This window comes from Trachinotus anak, unplaced genomic scaffold, assembly GCF_046630095.1.
Source record: "Trachinotus anak isolate AG129_WGS33_773 ecotype Australia unplaced genomic scaffold, CSIRO_AGI_Tana_v1 ptg000008l, whole genome shotgun sequence".
In the NCBI taxonomy this organism is placed as follows: domain Eukaryota; kingdom Metazoa; phylum Chordata; class Actinopteri; order Carangiformes; family Carangidae; genus Trachinotus; species Trachinotus anak.
In genome coordinates, this window is record NW_027273859.1 from 28,164,138 (window position 1) to 28,189,978 (window position 25,841).

Consider the following 25,841-nt stretch of genomic DNA (forward strand, 5'->3'; position numbering starts at 1 on the left):
TTTATACTTCAACAAAACCACATTTTAAAATGGAAATAATGTATTTTTTTAACACTAGTTTTTAAAACTTATTTCAGGGTAGCAGCTCACTCTTTCATTCCCGAGCGCAGTGGAGCTGTAGTATTTCTGGTGTAACAGCACGAAAAGGGGTGAAAATTATCATCAAAATTATCATCCGGGTGTTGTGTTTACATCAGTGCCGATCTGAGCTGGAGCCAATGAATACCCACGTCTACTGCTCATTTGCCCTGGGTGTGAATGCCGATTGTACCCTTTTCCATTGCAGACAAAAGCCCAATGTTAGTGGGCCTTATCAGGTTTTATCTGACCAGTGGAAAAGGAGCTTTAGAGTCATGTTTCCAGCCACCTGACCAATGCTTTTTTTTATTAGCTGTTTTGAGTCTATAAATTTCAAAAGCTTTAACATGTCATGGAGTATTTTTACATTTTGGTTTTGTCACTTTTACTGTAGATTATTGTGGGTTATTAGTTTCTTCCATGACTGCTGAGCACACTTTTCTTTGATGACACAATGTGTGCTTCATTTTACCGAGGCACAGAAACAAAAATGACCAGAATCTGCCAGCAAAGGTTTCCTAGTTCATCTTTCACTGTAACACAGAGCCAAACATTACATTTTGCTTCCTATTCAGTCATTCTGATAATGATGGAAGCAGCTGGTTGCTTTTGGAATAAAGTCAGCTAAGTTATGAAAATATGGAGACTGACTGAGTCACCAGAGGTTAGAGGCCCAGTGGTTTCTGTATGACCGCTGTGACAGAGGAGGAGAGTTTACACACAGCCATATACTGCTGATAAGCACCACACACACTGCCCTTTATTGCGGCTGTAAATGTGGGAAAGTTGACAAACCAGATCTGACCAGACTGCTGTGATTTGACAGTACACAAAAAGAATACATATACGCACACAGCCAATGTGCAGGTGCAGTGACAACAAAGGTGTGTCACAATAACCATCAACCAACACCATCACCTGCAATGAATCAGCAGCGGTATGATTGTTTGCAGTAGCGTGTTTATCTTTGGTTTACCTGGACAGAGTTATGTGAGTGTACAGTAGAACTGAGGTATTCTGATCTGCTTCCTGTGTGACTCACAGGCCTTCGCTTTTGCTTTGTGGACACAAATAAACAGACCCAGGACTGCAGCAGGGTGCGTGGAACTACCCAGCAACTAAATTCATCTCTTAATCTGTTCTGTGTTTTCCTGTTTGCGTTCTCACCAAATTTATAGAAGCATAAAGTTGAGGCACATAAAACTAACAAATTATCACAAGGCAGTATTTTCGGTTTTGACACTTTTTGCCCATGGTACAAAGCACAGAGGTACAGAATTCTTCATAATTTACTCTTTTGTGTTGATGTGATGTTTGGAGGAATGCAGAGTCAGCAACAAACTGAGGAGCTCAACTTTTTGTGTTGAGTGCTTTCTGCTTAATGTTCAGTCTTGAATCTAACTACATTAAAACTCTCAGAAAATAAGATTAGGCATAATTTCTTCATTAGAACAGTCTTTGTTGTTGCCTCTCTTTTTTTGGACTGGTTGGGAAGGCAGCTCTGCAACTCTGTTAAAGCATTAGTAACATGTAGTAATCTGGAGGCATTAGTGTGACTCATCAGTAGTGTAAACTCTGCCTTGATGTAAACCTGAAAGTATGTTCAAGCAGTTGAAATGCAGGTAAAGTTCTTCAGTTCTATTTGGTTCCTGCCATTATAAACTTGCCAGTTTTGATTTATATATAAATATTTTAATTTATCTGTGTTGAGTAGCATGAGTAACATAAAAAAACCTTACTTCTTAATCTCATCCTCCACAGCAGTCACTCCATCTTTATGTGGCAGTAGAACTTTGTGAGTGGCGCTACCAAAGTCACACAGCACATAATTTCGCTGGTCATTGAGAAGGATGTTTTCAACCTGGTAATGGAATAAACAGAGGTTTTAGATTTTTAATATATAAAATAGAAGGACAACTTTGCATGGACACTTATAAGAATCAACAGCATACACCAACAATATAGAGTTTATACACAGTGATAGATGGAGTTGAACATAACTGGTTGATTTGGAGACAGTGTCACTGAGGGGAAACACCTAAAACTTCACTATCAGAGCTGCAGCCCCAGAGTTTTCAGACATGCATTTGCAGTCCAACCTAATCTACATCACAAATAGGAAAGTCACAGCAGCAGATGTTGAGAACTGAAAATGTGCTGCGTGTTTGTTTAAGGTTTCACATTTTACATTGTAAATCTGCTCAGGCAGTCAACCTGCGTCCTCTTTGACTCTCCTGTTGATTTACTTTACAGACCTAAACCACTTGTATTTATCCAAAGAAAGAAATGCTGGGGCTTTAAGGAAGTGTTCAATGTTTAATTCAAATGCTCAAAAACAAAAGGGGAAATTTCAGCTATAACTCTCTTTGTATGTAGATGGCAAAAACAAAGATGTCTGTAGGTTTTAACTGCTGCTGCCATTTATGCGTTTTGTTCTAGTTGCTCTAATTGTCTGACAACGGCTGCTATGGAAACTGCATCCTGCGCAGTTCAACTTAAACTGTGGTTGCAAAATCATTCAAAAGTTTCATCAAGAAAACATCAGCAGTGACTGACCAACTTTGTGACAGACAGATGAACAAACGAACAAGCTGAAGCTCATCTCCAATTATATCATTATGGGCAGGGATGACAATTAGTGGATAAAGTCTCTTGTAAAAACTCACAAATCCCACACCCACACACAAAACTGATTTAAAAACAGTTATGGAGTAAAGAAACAAGCCCTTATTACAGTAATTCTACCACAAGAGTCTCATCATGGCCTGGTAGACAGAAGGCAAATCTCAAAACAGATCTGTTTCTTATTTGTATGTTATCAGATGGGTTTCGTTTTCAGATTGCAGGGCACAGTTTTTAGTCAACACTTATCTCAGGGGCCCAGCAGAGAGATTTCAAGGCTGAGTAAACACGTAAAAACCAGCAAAGAAGGGTGTGAGCAATGACTGAAAGATGGTAAACAAGTAGCAAAGAAAGAAGAAGAAACAGAAAGAAAACAAAGTCAAAAGAAGGGAAAACAAAGTGCAACAAGGTCATAAGATGCAAAATGTAAGAAGTGGACGTCTGAAAATAGAAAGTGTTTCGAAAGAGATGTGACACAGAAGAGACCAAAAAGAGGATCAAGGGGAAAAGATTTGTGAACTGTCCAAGGGAAAAGTGAGCTAATGAAAGCAACAGAGACTGTCCCAATACTGTTGACGGCTCAGGGTTAAGGGGCTTTTTTGCACTCTCACTTTCCCTGGCGATGCGTGACTGGGACTCCATGGTCTTTTGTGTCCCTGCGATGTTATGTAAGCCATGTAGGCTGAACAGATAGACAGTGAACAGAGGACAGGCCTGTGGAGCTGAAGGAACCGCTCTGTTTAGAGGTTTGTCCAACTGGACAGAGTATAGCAGCCCACAGACGGGGCACTGAGGAGAATTCATCCAGGGTGGGAAATTACCACCGGCCTCCAAAATGAGGGTAAAGCTGGCGAGTAGCCACCACCCTTGATTTGAAAATCAACTCTAAAAATCAAGCTGGCTAAAAGTTAGTGAGGAATTACAAGATGAACCAGCAACAGTTGCCTGTACAAAGAGTAAGCTGGGCGCTCTGGCAGGAGGAGTAGGAGAAAGAGGAAAAGGAGGTGGATGAGCAAAGGCCAGGGGGTGTCAGCCTAGAGGAAGGAGAGGAAATAAGAACAAGCTGGCAAAGGAAGTGGGGGAGCACAAGAGGAAGCAGAGGAGTTAGGACAAGTAGTGAAGTGAAACCACAGCGTTCTTTCTTCTGCTGACCAAGCAGATTGAAATCACTCGACTGTGTAAACAGCAGATATATAATTTAACTGGAGACCATCTTGTCATGTGATCACGCCCGTCAACATGCTGACGCTCTGACCTATCAGTACTCTGTGGTCATTACTACATGTATTACTACATGAGTACTCTGTGGTCATTACTACAGTATTACTACATGAGTACTCAGTACTCATGGGTCGGACCACACCCACATACTCTCAACACAGCCTCTATGGTAGTTTCTACAGTAGGTGTCTCCAGCACCACAGTAAGCAATGATCACACACACACACACACACACACACACACACACACACACACACACACACACACAGGGTGAAAACAACAGCAGCCATGCACTGTCACAGCTGGTAATAAACAAATGCGCAAATCCACAAGTTCCTCATTTTGATTTTGTTGACATCCACCTCTGTTGTGTTTGTGCGCCTCACTTCAGAACCTGCCAAACACTGTGGGGAATATTCAGACATTTGTTTTTGTTTCTGTAGAGGAAGTTTGCAGGTGACACACTCTTCTTTAACCTCTCATTATAGGCCTGTTCTTGCTGCCAGGATTATTGTTTTTTGCTTCTTCTAGATCTTCAGAGACCTGCTGGGTCCAAACTAACATCTACAAGCTACTGACATTTTGCCCAGAGGAAGTCAAAGTAGGAGCTGGGATTACACATGATTTTTTTTACCAAGGGTTAGACTTAGTGCCTAAACAAATAGTCAATTAATTGATTAGTCCGTCGGCTTCTAAAAAGGTGAGGTCTTTGTGTTAAATATGTCTGTAAATTGAAAGTCTTTGGGTTTTGAACTTAAGCTGAATATGAATATGTCCTATTGATAGGAGAGAAGGAGGATAGAGGGAGGAAGGACAGGAAGGTTTCCTTCACCTTTAGGTCTCTGTGGATGATGGGTGTCTTGCATTGGTGCAGACGGGCCACGGCTTCACACGTGTCGCAGAAGATGTGCAGGACCTCGGCCTCACTGAAGCCCACGTTCAACCGCTGATTCATCTGCTTCACCACCTGACCCGCTGCAGGACAGATTCATCAGTTTAGGCTGCGATGTTTTGACCCACGCACACTATTTTCCAACTGGGAGAGTTTTCAGTTTATATTCACACTCTCAGGCTGAACATGACCTGATTCAGATTCAATATTCACACTATAGCACTGTCTAAATGCTTAACTCTTTTGCTATTGTCAACTCAGCCAAGGCCATATTTTATGTAACCTTAACAACGAATGGGCAACAAACATTTAAAAAAAAAAAAAAAAAAAAAAAGGGGAAATGTGTGTTATGTTGTTTGAGCACATGACAGCACCTTCTGCTTTTAGCTTGCACGCAGCAAAATGTTTCAAAGACAATAACGTACCAGAAAATTAAGGCAAAATGTTTTTTGTGAACTAAATATATCACAATGTAATGGCTTCATCTAACCACATGATTATTCTGAGAAACCAGAGTAATGTTTGTATATAAACTTGTCCAATGAGGGCAAAACCTCTGAAAATAGACTTCCAAAAAGACGAGCTGAGTCAGCAAGCTGCCATGATCAATAGAGAGGCAGCAACACAGCATGAACTCTTAGATATACTTTAGATATACTTTGACTGTAAACCTGGTGAACTACATGTAGACGTCAGTATTGTTGGTGAATGATAGAATGGATTTATTACCCATGTGCACAACATAAGGTTGGCTTTTTTGGCAGGCATAGCTGTAACTAAAACCCTGAACAAGGTAACAATCAAAAGTCAGAGAAATTACAAACAGAAACAACAACTTTGATGAAGCTGAATTGTGAAGAGTAGAAAAACATGGTGGTTACGTCGTGGTTTCAGAGCATGTTAGTATTTACAGACAAAGAGGCTGCACCTTTACAGTACTCCATGAGGATCAGGACCTCCCAGACGCTGTCTGACACCGCACTGATTGTGGAGTCCAGGTAGCCAACGATGTTCTTATGGCCTGACAGCTCCTTCTGTAGACGGAATAAAAAAGTGGCACATCAGGGCAGAAAGTATTCAGAGAGGTACTAACTGTTAAGGACTGGGGTGAGTGGCTGTCAGGAGGTAGAGGGGGTCGTCCACAGAAGGTTGGTGCTTCCTCTGGTCTGCACATCCAATTGTCCTTGTGCAAGACACTGAACCATAATTGCTCCTGATTGCTGTTCCATCAGTGTATGGGTGTGGAGTGTGGTGTATGAATGTATAAATGTGTGAATGAATGGGTGAATGTGACAAGCACTGTAAAGCACTGTGAGTGGTCGATTAGACTATATAAGTGCAGTCCATTTACCATTTACACAAACCACAAAAAGACAAAAATACAAGGTAGGAAATTGCAAAGTACAGACATAGATTGTGTCAGTAAATCCTGTTTGAACTTGTAGTGTTTCTGCTGTATTTATTCAGCAGTGAGAAGTTGCTACTCAAGGTACAGCTTAAAATGAAGTCTTAATAACTGCAGTCCAGAATCATGCTCTGCTGTTTCTTCATGTCTTTTAGGTATCAAAAGCAACAAACAAACTGCATTTTAAATAGGACAGACGAGTCAATCATGTCATAGAAGTTACACATTTGACAATAACACAGTCTAAAGTTGCAGATAACTAGAAAGAATAAAGAATAAAATGTGGTTTTACTTTGTGTGAGCTGTGTAAATCTGTGGAAACCACATCCAAATAATTAAACAACCAATGAAGAAATAGTGACGTCCATCGAGAACATCCCAACATCCAATCCAGCTGAATTCAGTCCAGCTACCGTGTGGCAAGAATGCGTTTTATGCTGTGCTGATCTCTTAACTCCACTAATGTGTCTTAAGTTGATTGATTCACTAGATTAGAGTGTTTGTGGTCGTTGGTTGTTGAATCCCAGCACGAGACCAGAGGACTGCTGTGTGTTGTGGAAAGCGACACAACTAAGGCAACGTCCCATCAGGCCAGAACTGTCGATGTTTAAGCTCAGCTGTGTGTGTGTGTGTGGGTCTATGTGGGTGAGTATTACACATTGTTCCAGCTGATGAGGCAGTCAACAGACACACACAAAGCTGGCCAAACAGCTCAGAGTGAGCTGTTCACTGACATACTGGGGTCAAATGTTCACAGTGAGACATCTGCTGTTGTCCTAAATGTCTGGTAGGTTATAGGATAAATGAGAATCTTGAACTTTGAATGACATAAAAAAAACCCTTTGAATTATCTGTGGTAATCATAAGTGTACCAGCTTTGTGTGAGAGATCAAATTTATTTGTCAGTGGGCCAGGTGCATTAATACAGTGTCGCCTAGCAAACAGCCAAAAAAATGTTTTGCTCCTGCCGGACTGGGAATGCTGGAACTCAGGCCAGGTTAGGCAGACAGAATGAGGACATTTACATGCACCTCGCTTTAAGAGAACATGCGTCTTCGTGAGGGCTTATGGAATATGTGCTTAAATTAAATACCTAAAAAATTGAGAACACCTTCATGAAATTTTCTGAACATGAGAACAGCATCTTCAAGTTCAAATTAAGCTGTTTGTGCACAAAAATGTGAGAAATTTGTTTTCCAGTCAAGAGATAATTGAAAGGAAATGCAGCTAACACCCAAGAAATAGTTTGACACTATACCTGGGGGAATATAATGCTTCAGCACAGATAACAATATAATTTATTGGTAAATGATTAATATTAGTGTAAATAAAAAACTAATGTGCAATGAAAATGTTCAAAGTAGATCTCTTACAATAGCGATAAACAGGAAGACTTCAGCAGAGCTGAAGAGTTGAGAGATAACGTCTCTAACTTCAGCAAATGTTGTGATGGTGCTCTCACCATGATAGTGATCTCTCTCTTGTACACATTCAGGTCCGGGACGTTGTTGACGTACATCCTTTTGAGAGCGCAGCGGACGCCGCTGTGCGTACGAGCCAGAAACACCACTGAGAAGCCTCCTGGAAAAAACACCACATGACACATTAGCATTACATCAGCATACTTAAGTCATTTCATGCATGGAAATTATTTTATGGGGTAATGGTTTTAAGGGTTCAGACGGAGGCACATACTGTGTGGGAGAAACTTCTAAGTGACAATTGCGAGTAAATTTGGCAACGCTCACGTAAGATTTGTCTCTTCGCCTTGCATGAACTAAAGCTTGGCTCATGTCAAGATCTTTTTTTTAAGTCAATGCAGAAAAATTTAAGATTAGGTGTAACCAAAGATTTATTAAGTTGATATTTCAACAGCAGCTAACTATTGTCTATTTTCAAGTTCATTCATCTTGCACTGACATATCTCCAACTGCTCTAACCCTGGAGTAAATGAAGCTATTTGCTTAATGAAATACAGGTTTTACAAGAATGAGATGTGAAGCTGGAAATGCCCTGGGTGAGGGGATTTTTGCAGTCTGGTGTACAGTGCATTCAGAAAGGGGTTTGAATACTTCCAAAATGCACTGTGGGAGTAGACCATGTTGACAGCGACAAAGGTGTTTAGCTGGGTACCAGTAGCTGTCGTCACTGTCCTGTGTGCGTCTCTGGGTGAAAGGACACCAGCACTGTGACAGAACAGTCCTGTGTCTCATTAGAAGGGGTTCACTGAGTCACTGAGTGGTGGGCATCAAAGTCCACTGACCAGAGAAGATCTACAATAGCGTGGTTGTTCCCGTACAAGTTACCTTGGGTCATCTGAAAAACAGCGTGGATTTGGGTTGGACATGAGCAGAACGGGGAGGGAAGTGACAGTGGCCAGTGGATGCAAAAGCCATCATTGAAGATTCTGTACATTTGAACAAATGTGGAGACAGAGCAACACAAAAACCCCAAAGTACAAATAATTAATGCAGGTTTAGCCTGAGTGTTCCCATGGGGACAGAAAACAGAAGATAGCGGAGCTGAAAGTCAGGTAAAGCAAACATAAACAAACTGATGCATAGTGTTCGCTTGTATGTTGTCACAACAAAGACAGTTACTGTCGCACACATTATCAGACTAGAAGCGGTGACTGATACCAATCTGCAACACAGAGGAATGAACAGGCAGCTAATGACACAAAAGACAGCCTGCTACAGCAGAACTGAAACTCATAATAAAGTGAGGAAGAGCATTTGATCGTGTAAATGAGAAACCACCACGAACCAGCAAACTGACAGTACACCTTGACTGGATCTAGTGCGGTCTCCTCTCTCTCACCTAGTAATCTGCCTCATTTCCAAAACCTCTTTGGATCAGTGGCATCAAAAAAATCCCTCAGATGTTACATTAGCACTTCTATAGCTGACAGTAATAAGGCCAGGGTTAGCTGCACATACACAAACAATAAAAACCAGGCCAAAGTCAGTACCAGAATCCCTGCCTTGCAGTTGTCTGACTCCACCAACCAATCAAGTTGCAGTTACATCTTTGTTTGTTCCGACTCATGTTCTAATTTATAGTGTTTTTATATTATATTTATATTTTTTTATATTTAGAGTAGAGGTCACAGTGACCTTGACCTTTGACTATCAAAGTCTAATTTGTTCATCTGTAAGTCCAAGTAGATGTTTGTGCCAACTTTGAAGAGACTTCCTCAAGGTTGTTACTGAGATATCACGTTCATGAGAAAGGCCCGACGGACAACCTGAAAACCCACAGCCTCCGGCCATGCCTGAGACGGTGCGGAGGTATAAAAGATACTGCTGATGGAACAACAACACCAGCTGCTTATAAAACATTACGCTGATTCTGGTTAAAATGGTGACATGCACAGGAACAGTAATGTATCAGGGAATAGACTTAATATCTCTGATGGAGGTGGTAAAAAATTAGTCAAAATGCTGCAACAGAATGAAAAGACAAAATTTGTGGAAGAATGAATGGAGCTCTCCAGCAGTTATATCACCAGACCTGCTGCGATTTAAAGAAGATAAACCAGAGACAGAAATTCTGCCCAGACAAAGTACAAGAGCCAGAGCTGTTTACACCTGCTGGATGCTGTTCATTGATTTGCCTTGGTCTGCACTGTGTGCTAAGGTCAGCTTGATGGTCACTCCAAACTGCTGGGCCAGGCTTAAATTGATTTCCCGTAACAAGGTAGTTGAGTGCGGAGCCATCCAGAGACTTGGGGGTGGGTGGGAGTGAACTAAAGGCAGAAAACTGAATCATATGACAGTCTTGTGAAAGAACTGCTTTTAAAACAGCAGGATGTACTCAGTTCTCAAGACTTGCTACCAGCTGAAACTCAATATGTGATGCAGATTCTTTAAGGAAAAATGAGCTGTGAGTCATCCTGTGAGAATCTCACGCATTATGTGCAGCTTTGACACATGTAGGATGCAGACATAGTAAAGATCAAAATTGAGGCAACAATGCAGGCAAGTAGATGTGGGGGTTGCTTAGACCGGATGACAGATTTCACAAGGCAAAATCCATTTGCTCGGGCAAAGGGCCAAGAGGCTGGAAAGAGCAGGCTGTTTAAGTATGCATGGACAAGAGACAAAAGAGTGGCTAACCTTCACTGAAAAACAAAAAACTGAACAAACTAGAGAGCTACACTCCACATCACAACAACCAAGCCTACTTCCGCTGTGCTACCTTAAACCTGGCGCAGACTACAAGACATTTTTTGTGTCTCGTTCACTTGGAAGTGCATAAATGACAAGGTGTACTGATTACAAGATTATTCCTGTCAAGAGATCCATGAGTGATTGGCTCATATATCTTGTCTTACAAAACTCTCTGTTGTGAGCATGTGAGACTTGAACTAGCTGAGCCATGATGACTGGTGACCCTTCCTGTGATTCCCTGACACTGGTCATTACCTGTGTGTCATTAGAAACTGACCATTTCACTGATACTGGCAGTTGGTGTTTGTCTCCAGAGGGAGAAAGTTAAGAGAAGACAGAGGCCTCAGTCCAGGCCATCCTACCAAACGCTTCATGTCTGCCTGCTGGGCTGCTCTGGGACTGACTGGGGCCATATGCTCCAGGATCAGGTTCTCACTAAATCACCACACTGAGCCTTTTGTTGCCTCCCATGACTATGCCAGCCACGGAAGTGGTACGCTATTGAATGTATTATTCTCCTGAGTGGCTCTGGATGGAATGATTTGTTTTAGAGGGGCTTTGTGCGCAGCATAGCAACTTCCTGGACAAATGAGGGACTCCTAAATGACACAAAATGTCCCTCACTGTACAGAAGATTGGCTCCAACCAATGACAATAACAAAGCTGTCTTCAACTAACTGACACTGGATGCACAAGCAAACATTAACATGCAACAACAATTTGTTTGAGAGGGGAATGCAAATACCATCATGTGTACAGACTCAAAAACAAAAAACAGACTGGGCTAGGCAGGAACTCTGAACTCTGATAACAAATGATTATTTTAGTGTTCTTTTTGAAAATTAATTTCTGATAAGATCAAATAAAAATGAGCTCCAACAGCATTTTCATTTTGGATGTGGTTGCAATTTGTGAAATACCTGGATTCATTAAGCTCAGTGTCCTGAGCCTATTATCCTATTAACCTATTATCAATTCTTTTATTAGTAACAATAATGTTAAACTAAATTAAACTAAACAGCAAATGTGGAATATATACAAAACGTGAAAATGAGAACATAGCTGAATCTCAATCATTATTATTATTTGAGTTTTATTCTTTAAAACTGAATCCATTCAGGGTACTAAAGCACTGCTGATGGGCACATCTAACTCTGGTACTCAGCATCCATTAGTCACATCTCTCTGTTATTGTACATCCCCTCCTGCTTGTCTGTTAGCTGGCTGCACTGTGGAGAGGGGACAGAAGCACTTCACTGCTGTGAGGATATGGTCAGTTGTCAGTGACAGTTGGGAGGAAAACCCCAGATCCATCAGGCCAAGACGAAAGGGGGGGGGTTGGCTAACTGACATTAAAGCCTGGTACTGAGCGAGGGCTGTAATTACTGGAGAATTTTCCCCAACCCTGTATCCAGCGCTAGGGACCCTGACATCACTGCAAAGCCTGGCTAACTAGGACAGTCACAGTCAGCCCACATGACAGCCTGTGGAAGAGGCCTGAAAGAGGATCTCAACAGCCTCTGCGAAACAGATACTTAGCATGCCTTATGATATAGGCAAGAAAAAAAAACTTCAGAAGTGGTAGAGGAGTGTTTCAATGAAGGAGGATTAGAGGATTAAGTAACATGCAGCAAACAGAGATGATACATTTATAGTTTCTGTTCAGGAAAAAGGCACAGATGTTCCTGCTCAGAAGCATGATGTCATCTGTGATAACAGACCACTCTGACCACGACCGTCTTTTTCTCTTCATCTCTCTCACTCTGCCTCTTTTCTTAAACCCACAGCTTTATACTTCAGCAAGCGTGATGTCTTAGCTTGTTAAAAAGCTACAAACTGAGAATGTGGTTCCATTGAAAGTGCTTCCTTCAGCTTTTAAGAGGGGAAAATGCCATTTCTTTTAGAGAACATTTGAAGCAGGCTGAGGTATTTCCTCCTGGAGGCCCCCATACCCTAACATGAACCCACAACACTTCCCCTACAAGTCTTCATAGTTATTAAGCTTGAAGATAAGTGTAGCTTCAACTAAAGTTAACTAAACTAAAGCTTCAACTAAACTAGTTGCACTGTTTTAGAAAAAGTGAATACTGGTATGACCTTTCCATTAGATTAATGATAACATTTTTCATGGATGAGAAATCAGGTGAAAAGTACAAGTTGTGCTTTGCGGAGCTATTCACTGTTTTCTGAGCCTTCTTTCGTCTGCAAATTTCTCTTGGCCTTCTTCCCCAACTTCCCCTCAAGGGAGTGTTATTTCTTAAGAATTAAACTTGGACTGGGATCCCCTTTTGGATAGACTCACAAAAGGAACACCCACCAAAAAAGTTGCAAATGACTTCATCTACTGAAGTAAAATGAATAGTGTAAAAACACTTTGTAGTAGTATTCCTAAATAAGAAACAAAGCATTTTAAAATAAACACAGAGGTGAGTGTGTTACTGGCTGTCTTGAAGGTTCAGTAGACAGTACAGCAGCCATACAGTGTATAATCAATGACATATTTTCTTCTATCTATAGCTAAAACAGCAGATCGACTGCAGCAAAAACATGCCTACCTACTTTAATTTCAGGGGAAAAGATAAATAGAAAAAGTAAAGGTTTTTCAGATGGTATTCAAATTAAGTTGTCCTGACTGAAAGCTGTATCATCTTCAGTCATTGATCTGGAAGTGCACTCTTCTTGTGGACTAACAGGTGCCATTCTTTCACAGTGAAAGTAGGAAATGGATTTCCATCTACGGGCTTCAAGGTCTTTGCCAGTTTGCCATGCTGTGCCAGCTGCTCCTGCTAATTGCCAATAATGACTTTTTGATCCCCAGCGCTTTAGCAAATCCTTTGAGATTTGGTATTATACAGTCTAATGCGAGAAGAGCTTTTGTTCTTCAGCTGATTAATGCCGCAGCCAAACGTGCCATTTGGTAAGTGTGAAACTGAAGTTACATCGAACAAATCAAGGAGGCTGAATGCATATGTTTCAAACTATATCTGTCAATTTCATCCTCGGAATCAAAACGAAGGTTAGGTCTTATTTTCATCTACAGTCCAAATGAAGAACATCCAACCTAAGGTTTTTCATCTTCTTCAGGCACTGACAGACATCAGTTTGCAAAGCCCTTGTAACCCACTGTGGGCTAGTGACAGCTAGGAACACTGCTTAATCTGTTTCACTCGAGTCCTCAAAAGTTACACTATAGCAACACTCAGAAAAGCATCAGTGGCAAAGGTCGTCAGCCTAAAAATAGATATGCACTTGCTTTTAACAAGCAGTTGAGAGATTCTGCACTATGTGAGCTTTTTCCTGACAGAGCACCACACCACCTTGTCATTTTTTCTGGACTTTTCAAGGTCCAGACAGGCTTGAAAGGTTGGCTTGGCTTGAGCTGATAACCTCAATGCTCCAACATCTGGGAGTGTGACTTGGTCATGAACAGCGTGAGCATGCTGATTGCATTTCAGTGTTTTAGAGTTCTCTTCAAAGGTCCCATCCAGTCTAAAGGTAGATGTCCATGTGTTTGTGATTATAAAGCAGGTCTAGGTTCTATATTAATACTGTGAAAGTATCAAAGCCTCATTCCACAGAGAAATGCACACAGCCTGTATTCAGAAACTGAGCCTTAAAACCAGCCGTCAGGACTTCTGGAACTTTGTGATGTCACAGCAAAGCAGTCACTGCTCTCAGCCATGCCCCAAGCCCCGCCCACCTGGACCCGCCATCCAAACTTGCAGGATTTGGTTTCTCTGAGTGTTTACCTGACCCCTGTTAAATCTTTATTTTATCACTCAGAAAACAGTCAGCCAATCAGAAGAAAGGCTCAGAGTCAGAAGACAGGCTGAAGTGTTGATGTCCATAAGAGGACAAAATAAGGGACCTTTAACTGTGCAGAACCTAGAATGTACCTGATATATGGATTAAGATGTACTTATCAGTACTGATGAGGGAGTCTTGAAAATTGTTCCCCTGTGATTTTTTTTTTTTTATAATCTTCACTGAAAGAGAAAGATAGCTTTGAGGAATAAAATGATTCAGGGGAGAACCCCAGTTAGAGAGGGATTCATGAATTGGGAGAGTAACTTATGAAACTGTTCAAATCACCTTTCAGGAGCATTTTTTTCTTGTTCGAGTACTCAGTTCTTCAAACATCCTCTTATCAAAAGTTTTAAGTAGAACCTGTGATTCTCTTCATCACAGCTACAGGTACCTCCACTCTGTATTCAGCATGACACAGCTCTCCCTTACAAAGGAGGGGTCACCTTCAGCCGGAAAGTGGCTTGAACATCTGTTTACTACCAGTGCTGAGTTTGAGCTTACCAGCTCTGCATGAACAACCTCTGCCACACTTTTTCTTTTCGGTGATAAAGTACTGTCCAAAATATTCAGTGGGTAGCTTTCCAAATTTCATGTAGTTGTTACTCCACTGCAATTTGCCCTCTAGATGATGCAATATTATGCATAAATGTGGCCATAAGACTTTGATAAAGTGTATCTAGGACAGGCTTTCGGTGCCAATTCCAAACTGATCATTTTATCGAGACTTTACTTTATGGAAAATATTTTTCTAAAAAGCTTTTATTTTATTTTTTATCAAAAATCTAAACTTCTCTGATGTAAAAAAATATTTTTTAACATGAATAAATTACAGTCTAAGTTTCTACATCAGAAACTGTCTGATTGAAGAATAAATAAACTTCTCTAAAATCTGACCTGACTTTCATCTAAGTCCCAGCCTTAGATTGTATAGATGTGACAACATTTGCCTGCTACAAAAAAGGTCAGAGGGTCACATCCTCTGAGGCTCAAGGATAAACAGAAAGCAAATTTCATGAACATCCGGCCATTGGTTTTTGAGATGCGTTGTCATCCACCAAAGTGTTGTTCAAGTGGACTTTGGTGCAACATGAAGCGTGAAGAGTCAAGATCAGTTATCTGGCATGTAGGCTTGTACTGATATCTGATAATATTGAATATCTGATAATACTGAATATCGCGGTATTTCCTGCCATATGCAATATTTTTTCAAAAATATTGAGAGAAAAATCCCCCACCCTGCAAAAATATTGTATATCTCAGTATTTGAGATGGACTATTTAGATACTGAAGTTTTGAGTCTGTTGACTGGTAGTTGTCAAAACTAGTGGCCTATGATCATCATTATTATTGATAACACCATTACCTATACAGCGGTTCTCTCTCTCTCTCTTCTCCTTTTAAACCCAACTGGTCCAGGCAGAAGACCCCCCCCAGCCCAACTGGGAACTGTCTGGTCTCAACCTTACCCTGTCAAGTGCCTTGAGATAACGTATATTATGATTTGACGCCATACAAATAAAATTGAATTGAACTGAATTAAATTGATCACTAAGTCTCAAAGAATAAACATGGGTCAAATGAACCCAAATGTCAAGCACATTGACAAGAGTCACAAGAAAAATCAAAAAGCAAAGCAGCAGTGGCAGTGAGTGAAATATTGGTTTAGAAGTCATGACAAGCTGAACAAAGAACTTTGAGTAATGCTGACCCATCTCCCTCATGCCACACACCTCAATTCTGGTGTACACAGTAACTCTTGCCTGGCAAATGAGGACTGCAAACACCACTTTTTGGTATGCCTCAGGAAAATCTCAACCTGGACTGCAACTCAGTTTTCATTCTTTCACTCTGGCCTGTGTGAAGCACAGGAGCCTTTGATGCAATTAATCTACCATGACTCAGGTGAAGGACGCAAAGCACTTTAAAAGACAGATGCAAGTGTGTGAAGAAGTCTCTCTAAGAAGCAAGTCCATAAAAGGTAAAATGAGGAGGTGCAGCGATGACTGGATATGTTTTTTTCAAACTGGGCCTAGTGCGCTGGAAGGTTCTGGCAGTCGTCTCTCATACGTCTTACCTCAACAGTGTTTACAACTGAACTGACAGACACAAGTGGCTGTGCTTTGGGGACTTTAAGATGAAATTGGGAATGAGACAGAGGTGCTGCAGGAGGAGAAGGATACATGAGGGTGAAAATGAGGGGCACTTGTTAGAAAGACAAGTCCAGTTTAGCGCCATCCTGACAAATGGAAAAGGAGGACGGAAAAAGTTGCCTTCTTCGACCTTTTTCCCTGATGCTGGGTTTCAAATCTATTTCCAAGACGAAATAGCCATTATTAAAAAAAAAACAGAAAAAGTTGACAAATTTTTGCTACCTGGGCATGTAGTGTTTAGGAACATTAATTTTCTGTGATATCTGTGTTCTGACTTAAATGTCTTAGAAAGCCAATTTGCAACAAAGAGCACAGCACCCATCAGGCTGAGAGAAAGAGAAGTGAAAAGGTCAAAAGGATCAAGGTACAAAACAGTGAGAAAAATGCTAAAGACAAAAAACAGCATGTGCAATCATCTCTGCCTTTCTTAGACTCTGATAAAATTACCATCTTGAATGCAAGGAAGGGTGGGTGTCAGTCCAGGTCTACAAACTGCTTCAAATTTGATCAGTGTGGTTAGTCCAGACTCAACAATGGGTCATTAGTGACTGTGCAGTTTAGCAGAAGAGTAAGCCCTGGGCACAGAGTTTACATGAACCTCTTCAGAGCTAAGCAAACATCCCATAGCACTGATTACCCTGCATGGACCACATAGAGCAGGTTGTACAACCTACCTTCAAGGCAATTTAGCTTTTCCTAAGCTTAACATACAGTTGCAAGTTTACACCACCAATACTGCCCAAAGTGACCTTTGAGAAACGTATCCACAGTTTGTTAAGACCCTGTCAATTAATGCATGTTTTAACCACAACCCTCCCCCCAAAAACAATGTGTGAACACTGCCCAGAAAAGCCTCTGTGATGGTGCTGCGAGGAAGTCAACAGGTAGAGTCTATGTGGAACTATAAATTACTCACCATAGCTACTGTACAGAAACACTTAAAAGCAGAAGTACAATTTTAAGCTGCACATAACTTGTTTTCTCCCTTATGTGAGTCAGTGTAGATTTACACTATAGTTCACTCTCTCACAGACCAGGTGTAGCTTGTTAACTGCCACACCTGGTCTGAATCATGCAGGAAACCAATCATTAAGGACCAGAGTATAATATCAGTGTCTTTAAGAATATTTCACAAATGTAAGTTAACAGAGATCTTGCCACAAACATAACAGTTACTGAGTCTGTGTGTTACTCTGACACGCCAAACTGTGGATAGAAGTGACGATCAAACTGTTCAATTTCACAAGAGCAGCAGCCAAACTTGCATAGCATTACATAACATTTGTTTTGATTTTGTATTCCAGTGTTTGCCACCCAAAAAGCGCACAATCAGCTTCAAAGCAAAGCCTCAAATCCCAGACATCTAAACCAAAGCCCAAGAGCCTGACAGCCATAAGTCAAGTTTTTTTATTACTTTATCTTATTATCTGTAGAAGCCTGTGCCATAAGTTTCCATAAGTGTTTAGGGGGAAAAAATTCCAAGAATTATCCACTCCTGCATTAGATCAGTGTTTTTCACATTTCAACACCCTACAACTTACCACAGGGACATGTTAGCACCAAGTTGTTTACGGTGCCACAGCCTCAGTCTTTAAGACTGAGGCAATCGCTCGTCACTTCTGACTGAGTCACTGTCATGCAGTCAAGTGTTCACATAAGGCTATGATCAGTTTCAAACCTGCACTTAGTCTCTATGGAAAAACTGACCTTGTCTAGGAGGAGGTCTGGAAACATGTTTTTTTCTTTATTTATTATTATTTTTTTTATTTTTATCTCTGTCCACAAGTTTTGATAACTAAATAACAGGCCTGAACAACACATTAGCATTTATAATTTATGGTGAATGGACTATACTTTTATATTCTTATCAACCACTGAAAGCGCTTTACACTACAAGTCATATTCACCCACTCAGCATGTTCAGCACAGCACTTTCTACTACTCATACTTCTATGAGCACTTCTACCATACATACTTCACACTCTGATGTAATAACCATCAGACACAATGGGGTTCAGTAGGACACTTCAACCCCAGGATCCAGGATCGAACCACCGACTTTTTGATTAGTGGACGACCCACAGCCCCGCCCCCCTTATCATTTAACAATATCTGACTTCTGGTTATCAGAATATTAATTTCCATGATGACATTAAAATGACAAATTTCCAAGCCTTTGACAACCTTTGACTGAGTGACGGTTCCATGCTGCAGAAACCAAACAGGAAAACAAAAACACAGGACAGGTGCCAACTGTCCAGTCTGTTACAGTCTTAGAAAACAAAGACTAGTGTAAATACTGGAATACTACTGTATTTACTACTAATATATAAAGGTCTGAAGTACACACGTTCTTATTCTCAGACAAACGTCTGAACCAAAACTTTGAGCTTCTCACAAACACCCATCTGGAAGCACATTCATAAAAGTTGTCCTTGTTGCAAGCAAATAATTTCTATCATAAAAGGCTTTGACATAAGAGCAGCGGTATCCCAGTGGTGCTGTATTCCATTTCAATTTGAAATGTTGCTGCATCAACTGTTTAAACACACTAAATTGAATCCTTATGATACATGTGTCTCTCAAACGTGGAGTACTGATAAACCCACTGAAGTGAAACGTTGTAGTGGACTTCCATATCAACATCCTTCTGTTTGGAGTCTCCATATGAAACAGGTTCATACCCACACTTGGCTCGATGCCCTCCTCAGATCAGGCGATGATGAATTGTTAGAAAATCGTTCATTTGCAGTTTCACAAAGAGGGGAGGGCTGGCAACGCAGAGAGGCAGATACAGAAGGCCTCAATGAGCAAGCACAAAGGCAGCGATACCCATCACGGGACCAAGTGCTCCATCGTACCAGCATTCTTTCTCAGTGCTAGAATAAGACAACAAAGGGCCACAATGTGCCTATTCATCACCAGTACAGTATGCTAATAATGTAGATGGGATGCATTCTCACCGCCCTGCCCTGGCAAAGAGGGAGGATCAAATAGGTCATTCAAGAAAACATTATCGAGAGGAAGCAAAGCAATTAGACCTGCACGTTTAAGATTTTACTTTATGAAAATCAAAAGCATTTTGATGCTTGCAGAAGGCATTTCTCCTACTCAGGACTCTGCGATAATAAAGTTTTTGTTTCATTCATTCATATTCATTCTTTTCAATACTCGTTCAACATTATTGTTTCACAAAATGTAGCCGTACAAGCAAATAATTAAAAAAGGAATTTATTAAATTCATTGGTTTAAACAATATGTATTAAATGCACTGAGAATCAGTTTGATCACTGTACATAATTTTTAATACATTTGTCATATATAACCTGAGCTAGAAAAAAAAAAAAAAAAGACATATTGCAGATGCATCTTTACAAGGTGAGGCGTTAAGCTGAGTTCAGTCAGGACAACAACACTGGCTTTTAAAAACGCAGCCTACTTTTTTCCCTTGAGCGTGACTGGCCAAAACAACAATCAAACAAAAATTACATCCAGGTTTTTCCTCCAGCAAAAAAGTTGAACCTATCTCAATTTCGACACAAAGCAACGTGTATCCAGCAAGACGCCGTGTTGGCCAATCGAATACATGAAAGAGGAAACAACTGTGGCCTTCAAGAGTTGTAAAATCTTATCTCAAGTTGTTTCAACGCAGTGTTGTTGAACCCGGGCAATTAAGACGGTGCCCTTTAACATCATTGTAAAACACCATCTGAGGGAAGATGTAGTTAATCACTGCATATTAGGAAAATACTGTTATCAATACCATCATACTGATTTCAACCATAGCACTCAGCTATAAGCATACTGCTTTTCATTTTATCTAAACTGTGTCAAACCCAAAGACGCAGCAGATATCCAAAGTATATTTACTTAACATTTGGCTTTAGCTTTCATTGATTATATTCAACACAAACACTGCTGAAGAAATTCAAAACAAAGAGCTTCTCAAATGCACTTGACAAACTCTTTTCAATATAGTATGTGGAAGAAGAAAAGAAAAACAACTGTGACTGCACTGGACTGATAGATTTGTTCTGTAAATTTCTAGTAGTGCAGAGGCCAAAAGCTTGTTTGGTGAACGCATGGCATCCATCCAGATAACAAGTGGCAAAGGACAAGGTGAAAAAGCCACGTGTTCACTGTGAACACAGCAGCTGTTTGCATGGAAACAGTGTTTGCAGTTCTCCTGTTTACATGATCTGTAGCTTGTCGTGGTCAGGGAGTCCCTGCAGCCAAGGCTGAAAATCTTAGTCAGGCTGGGACTTACAGAAAGCCATTATACACCCCAGGGTCAACATTTCAACATTTCATTGACAACAAGCAAAAGGGTGAATTTATTAATTTAATTTACTTCAAATTTTCGCTTAAAATGCACAGCCAATACTCAGAGGACCATTTATCTGAGAGTGACTGTAGATTACAATATGAAGAAGGTTAAAAAGACATATGAAGAACACAGGGAACAACTATGGAGCACCAAGTCTGCAAATCTCTGATGCTTAGGGGATGGAGGTGACCCTAATTAGATGAGGCAGTGATGAATTATAACCTTGCTGTTAACATGCTTGTAAAACTGCAAACATAGGAAATGAAACCACTGAGCCAAGGTCTTCCTGTTAATTAGGAAGAAGCAGTGACATTTTACCAAGTATTTACCAACACATTCAAACATGAGCTGTTTGCCTTGCACACACAGTGTCAGGTAGGTAGAGCAGTCCTGTTACAGCCGTGGTCTGGTGAATAAATAAAGTGACATAAGGGCTATTATGCAAGTTAGGCCGAGAACAAGACACGTTCCAGAGACAGTTATCTGTTAAATGTTTACTGGCTGCTCAGCAAATAGCTTAATGAAATATTCCATCTGCAGGTGCAGAGCAATCAGGTTAGCAACAGTCTGTATGCTGCTAAAACAGTGACGTTAAAAAAGCACCCTAAACTAATAGAGGTGCGCTGAGTAGAAAAACTGGCTACGTTTCCTCTGGAATAAATAAAATAATGGGGAGCATTTGAGAGCAGGGTCCCTTCACTTAAAAGTTTTAAAATTCAACAGGTTTTCCAAACCAAGTAGGACATGCGCGTAATGACAGTGGGTCAAGAATGAACTTCTAGTTCTAGTATAATGTCCCCAAAACTTCAGAAGGCTGAAGGAAACTTTTGGAAACTTTTCCAAACCCACAATTCATCAAATTAATTTCTACACATTCCCAGAATTTCTAAGCACTGACAAGGAACACTGTACAATGAGAGTTTGACGTGCTTGCAGATGCATCCTGTTCCTTCATGTCATCTCTGTGTTCCTCTTGGAGACAGCAACAGATAGAGCTCAAGAGAAACCACAGAGGCTAAAGAGGGGTGGACGGAAATGACTATGTTCCTACTCAGTGTAAGAACTGTCCAGCTCTGCAGATACATCACTGGAAAAAAACATCTAACCATATGGTGTCAAGAAAACTTTTGAGCTTGATTCAAGTCTCATTCTGAATATATTGGGAAGAGATTGTGATGTTTGCACTGTTTTGAACAAAGATACCTGGTCAGTGAACTATGGCTGTGTGTTTGGCATTAAGGGAATCTCATGATTTTCATTTAACTGGCACAGCTGCTGGGTGACAGTTGAATGAGGGAGTGGGAGACGAGCCTCTCGAAAACATCACATGACCCATTCTGTACCTAAACATCAGGCGCACTGACCCACTGTCCGGCAGCAGGTTTGTTGGCCCCGTCAAGCCTGTGTCAAGCTGATTAACCACCCTGGATGTCTTTATGAAAAAGACAAAATGGACCCGGAAACTAAATGATGCAATTTGCTTTATCTGGCCTTAAGCATGATTGAGAACAGAGGAAGAAAAAGTTCAGTGTGACAGTTTGTACTGTGGTTTTGGCTCAACTGATTTTGTGATGCAAAACTTTCTGCGGAGGAATTATTGTTGTAAAAACGGCACCAGCTTCATTTTACACATAAAACTTCACCTTATGCAAGACTCATTTTCCTTTCTAACACGCTGATACACAGTTCAAGGCAGCTGTGATGAGCACTCTCAGGTTTATTAAGGAAGTTACTGACCATGTATCTGAGTTCAAATGTTCTTACCTAGCCTAAATGCACAGTTACTCTGTGGTCTATGGGCCACGGTCGCAGGTAAACCCCAAATTTATCCTGACATTTTTACCACTTTACAAGCCAAGTAGGTCTATAAATAGATTAAGACTTCAGAATGATTTGCTGCTTACCCAAAACCTCAGCGAAGAATTACCAGCAGTTGGTTGGTGGTTAGAGGGCATGCGTTGCTGAATGAGCAGCACATGGGACCAGCACTGGCACAGTAAAGGGCTCCTCTGCCTGTGCACTCCCAACACCATGAAGTGTTATATTTATATGAAAGCATCGTCAAACTGCTCATGTATTTACATCATGAATGAAGGTGCAGCAGCGGTAGGTCAGAAGGAACTAAGTGATTTACTGTGGTAACTGTAATAGAGCAGGTTGTAGCTTTTGCATTTTCTACAGTATTATTCTTGGCAGTCATTTTAATTCAGATTAAGCGCCTTCTTACTTAAGTATTGTACACCCATTGGAGTGCAAATGCTGGGTAAATCGGTAACTCATACTGAATGAGTATGAATATGAATAGTATGAAACTCTCCTCTGACACTGTAAATGAGACGCTGAGGAACAATATTCTAGTTTCCGAGTCTATGGTCTACTTCTGAATGCAGCAGACACAGTATGTCAAATGAAATATATTATTACATGATTAACAGGGCGGCCAGGACGGGCTCAGACAGGCTCAGACACCCAGCTCCTACCTTGACAGAGAATGATGAGCAAAGGTCACAATGTAACCCTGTGCTCCTGGTAGCAAAACCGGCCACAGCCACTTCACATGATTATATGATGACACAGACGCGTGACTGCTTGCAGGAAGGGCTTTTTGTGTGTGTGTGTGTGTGTGTGTCAGTGAGATCAGGTTTACAATCTGACACTACAGCATGTTTACAGTGTTGATACTTCAAGAGACATGCTTGTCATGTCTGAAACGTTTAGTTAGCGTTCTTTATTCAATGTGACTTACAGTCAATGATTGTGGTCTCCGGAAAGATGTTAGTGCTCAGGTAAAATATATTTAGTAGTGTCTCTTAACTTAGTAATTCAGGTGGAAGTAGCTCTGCACTTTTTTGAGCACAGTCTCCCTTTTACCCACCTAAACTCCTCCAAGTTTAAACTGTTTACACCGACCTTGACTTACTAAATCCTCAGACAGCAGTGACAGCGTTCAGGTAATCAATTACTTTATTTATGTTAAAAAAAAAAAACCCATCACAGAGGAACCCAGTACTACAGAGAGATTTTTAAAATCTAGTGCTCAGTACAGATTAAAGCATATTGGTAAATATTATTATATATTATTTTGACAGGTGGAATCTGACTGCACTTTTCCGGTGATGTCTCACCAGTATCGCCTTATTCTGTAATGAAGAGCATAAAAATATGGCTAACTACTTCCTGGAAACAAATGGCAGGCTGAGCTGGGTTAGCTCTATAAATTAAAGGATTTCTCCAGTTAATACACCATGATAACCACTGAACCATTCCTGAAAGAACAGCTGTTTTGTGAAACATGTTTGCTTCCACGCTTCCTCTTTTTCTGCTTGTCTGGCTGACTGTGCACAGAGGACAGTCTCATTTCAACATTTTTGAAACAAAAGGCTTTGTGACAGTAACTCATGAAGGAAATTTCTAATGTTTCCAAGAAGCCTGTGGACATCCTCAGGAGCTCTGGGCACGGCTATTGCACAAGTCAACCTTTAAGTCTTCATCCAGCCAGCACAGTTGGTACTTGTTTTAATGTTGCAGTCTATCAACCAAATCAGTATATGTTAACGCAGAACTACCTTATCTCTCAACAAGTCTATTGAGAAACGTGCCTGTTAATGTAACAACTAAAGGGAACTTTGTATGTTCCCTAAAAAAAAAAAATCCCCTGGGGACAAAAGCAAACTGCAGAAGAACTTGTTGAACCTGAACTTGCTGGACAAAGTGTTTATTTGATGGCTGGATCTTTACATGCTTAATGTTGACACAGGAGGTTTGGACCGTTGTTATCCTCGGGGCACCCCCTGCCACCCACCCACCCACCCAGAGCAGCTGAAGCAGGATGTCAACTACAGCTGTATGGGGGGAGAGTTACAAGTTTTAATTCCAGTCATGCACCAAATCCCCGTTGTCCCAGTTTAAGTACCAAACTGCTCATAGCCTCGAAGAAGGGAGCGACCCATTTCAAACACTCTGGAGATCATTTCTTTTGAACTAAGCAAATGTTTGGGGAAAAAACTAAGTTTTTACTGCAACCAATTACCACCCCATAAAAAGGAGCAAAGCTGGAGGAGCTGCTGTGGCTGTGTGAGTGGATGACGGGTGTGTCCCAGAAAACATCAGTGTGGTTTAAGTGTGAGAAATCTCACAGCACATGTCCTGAAATGTTGAACCACGGTACGTACCTTCAGCTATTAGCTCCTCCACGGTGACTTGATACCGGCCGACTGCAAACACTTTCCCGAAGTAGCTGCTGACTCCGGAGCTGGAGCCGGACCCCGACGCCCCTCCGAGCCCGCCGCTCTCGGACTTCGGCATTCTGGAAAACTTCTTCATCTTGAACTTTCTCTTTCAGTCCCCCACCCCTCCCCCCCAACAAATGCAACCCCCGTTTGGTGGTAAATTAACCGCACAGTCCAGTTAAACTCGGTTATGTCCCCTATCTACTTATCTGAAGTCTTTTCTCCTCCTGCATGCTCCGCGTCTGGTTCTTCTGGAGGGACTACTTGCTGTCGGGTGACACGGCATGTACGTACAGTTAGTACAGAGCAGCGGGATGACACTACACCGTGGGTCCGACAAAGCCCGCACCTCTCTCAGCATCCACTAACAAATGGTCAAAAACTTAAAAAAAAAAAAAAAGTGTGTCAGGTTCGTTTAGCCGATGTGACACATCACGCTAGCTGGCTGCAGCCGTTGCTAGCCTGCACGGGCTCCGCGGTGAGCAGTCAGGACGCTCCGCCAACAATGAGAAGACGGCGGAGGGAGAAGCTCAACAATGCACCGGTGCTGATAACACCTCCTCCGGCGGTGAGAACCCCCCCCCCCCCCGCCTCCTGGGGTTGTGTCCAGCCCCGATAACCCTCCAAAAAGTCGCTTCGGCGTCGTTAGCTTTCGCCGTGACTTGTTCACCTCACTCGGGCGAAGCGGCTAGTTAGCCTGCTAGCTAGCGGCTAACAAGCTCCAGCGGTTCCTCCACGGAACAAGCCACCAAGAGAGCAGGTGGGCTGACAAAGTAGGAGCCCAAGCCCGATGCCAGCGAGCGTCCGTTGCTTGTCAGAAACCCTCCGGCGAAGTCGCTTTCGTTAGGTCCCTCGGTGTCATCTCCACTCCCCCCGCTTCATGTCAGCCAGCGCTAAACTTCTCCTGACTCTGACGGCAGGCTGCAGCAGAAGTGGGT

At 41.5% G+C, this 25,841-nt stretch overlaps 1 protein-coding gene across 2 annotated transcripts in view; it reads right to left on the bottom strand.

Annotated features, from left to right (window-relative positions):
- bmp2k (BMP2 inducible kinase) overlaps positions 1-25,841 on the bottom strand; it is a 46,112-nt gene extending 20,271 nt beyond the window's left edge. For both annotated transcript variants that reach the window (XM_071483968.1, XM_071483967.1), the window contains exons 1-5: positions 24,847-25,841; positions 7,681-7,799; positions 5,742-5,847; positions 4,754-4,896; positions 1,818-1,939 (exon numbers count right to left, since the gene is read on the bottom strand). In XM_071483968.1, coding sequence (XP_071340069.1) covers positions 1,818-1,939; positions 4,754-4,896; positions 5,742-5,847; positions 7,681-7,799; positions 24,847-24,997 — 641 coding nt within the window. In that variant the 5' untranslated portion in view covers positions 24,998-25,841. The remainder of the gene's footprint in view (positions 1-1,817; positions 1,940-4,753; positions 4,897-5,741; positions 5,848-7,680; positions 7,800-24,846) is intronic.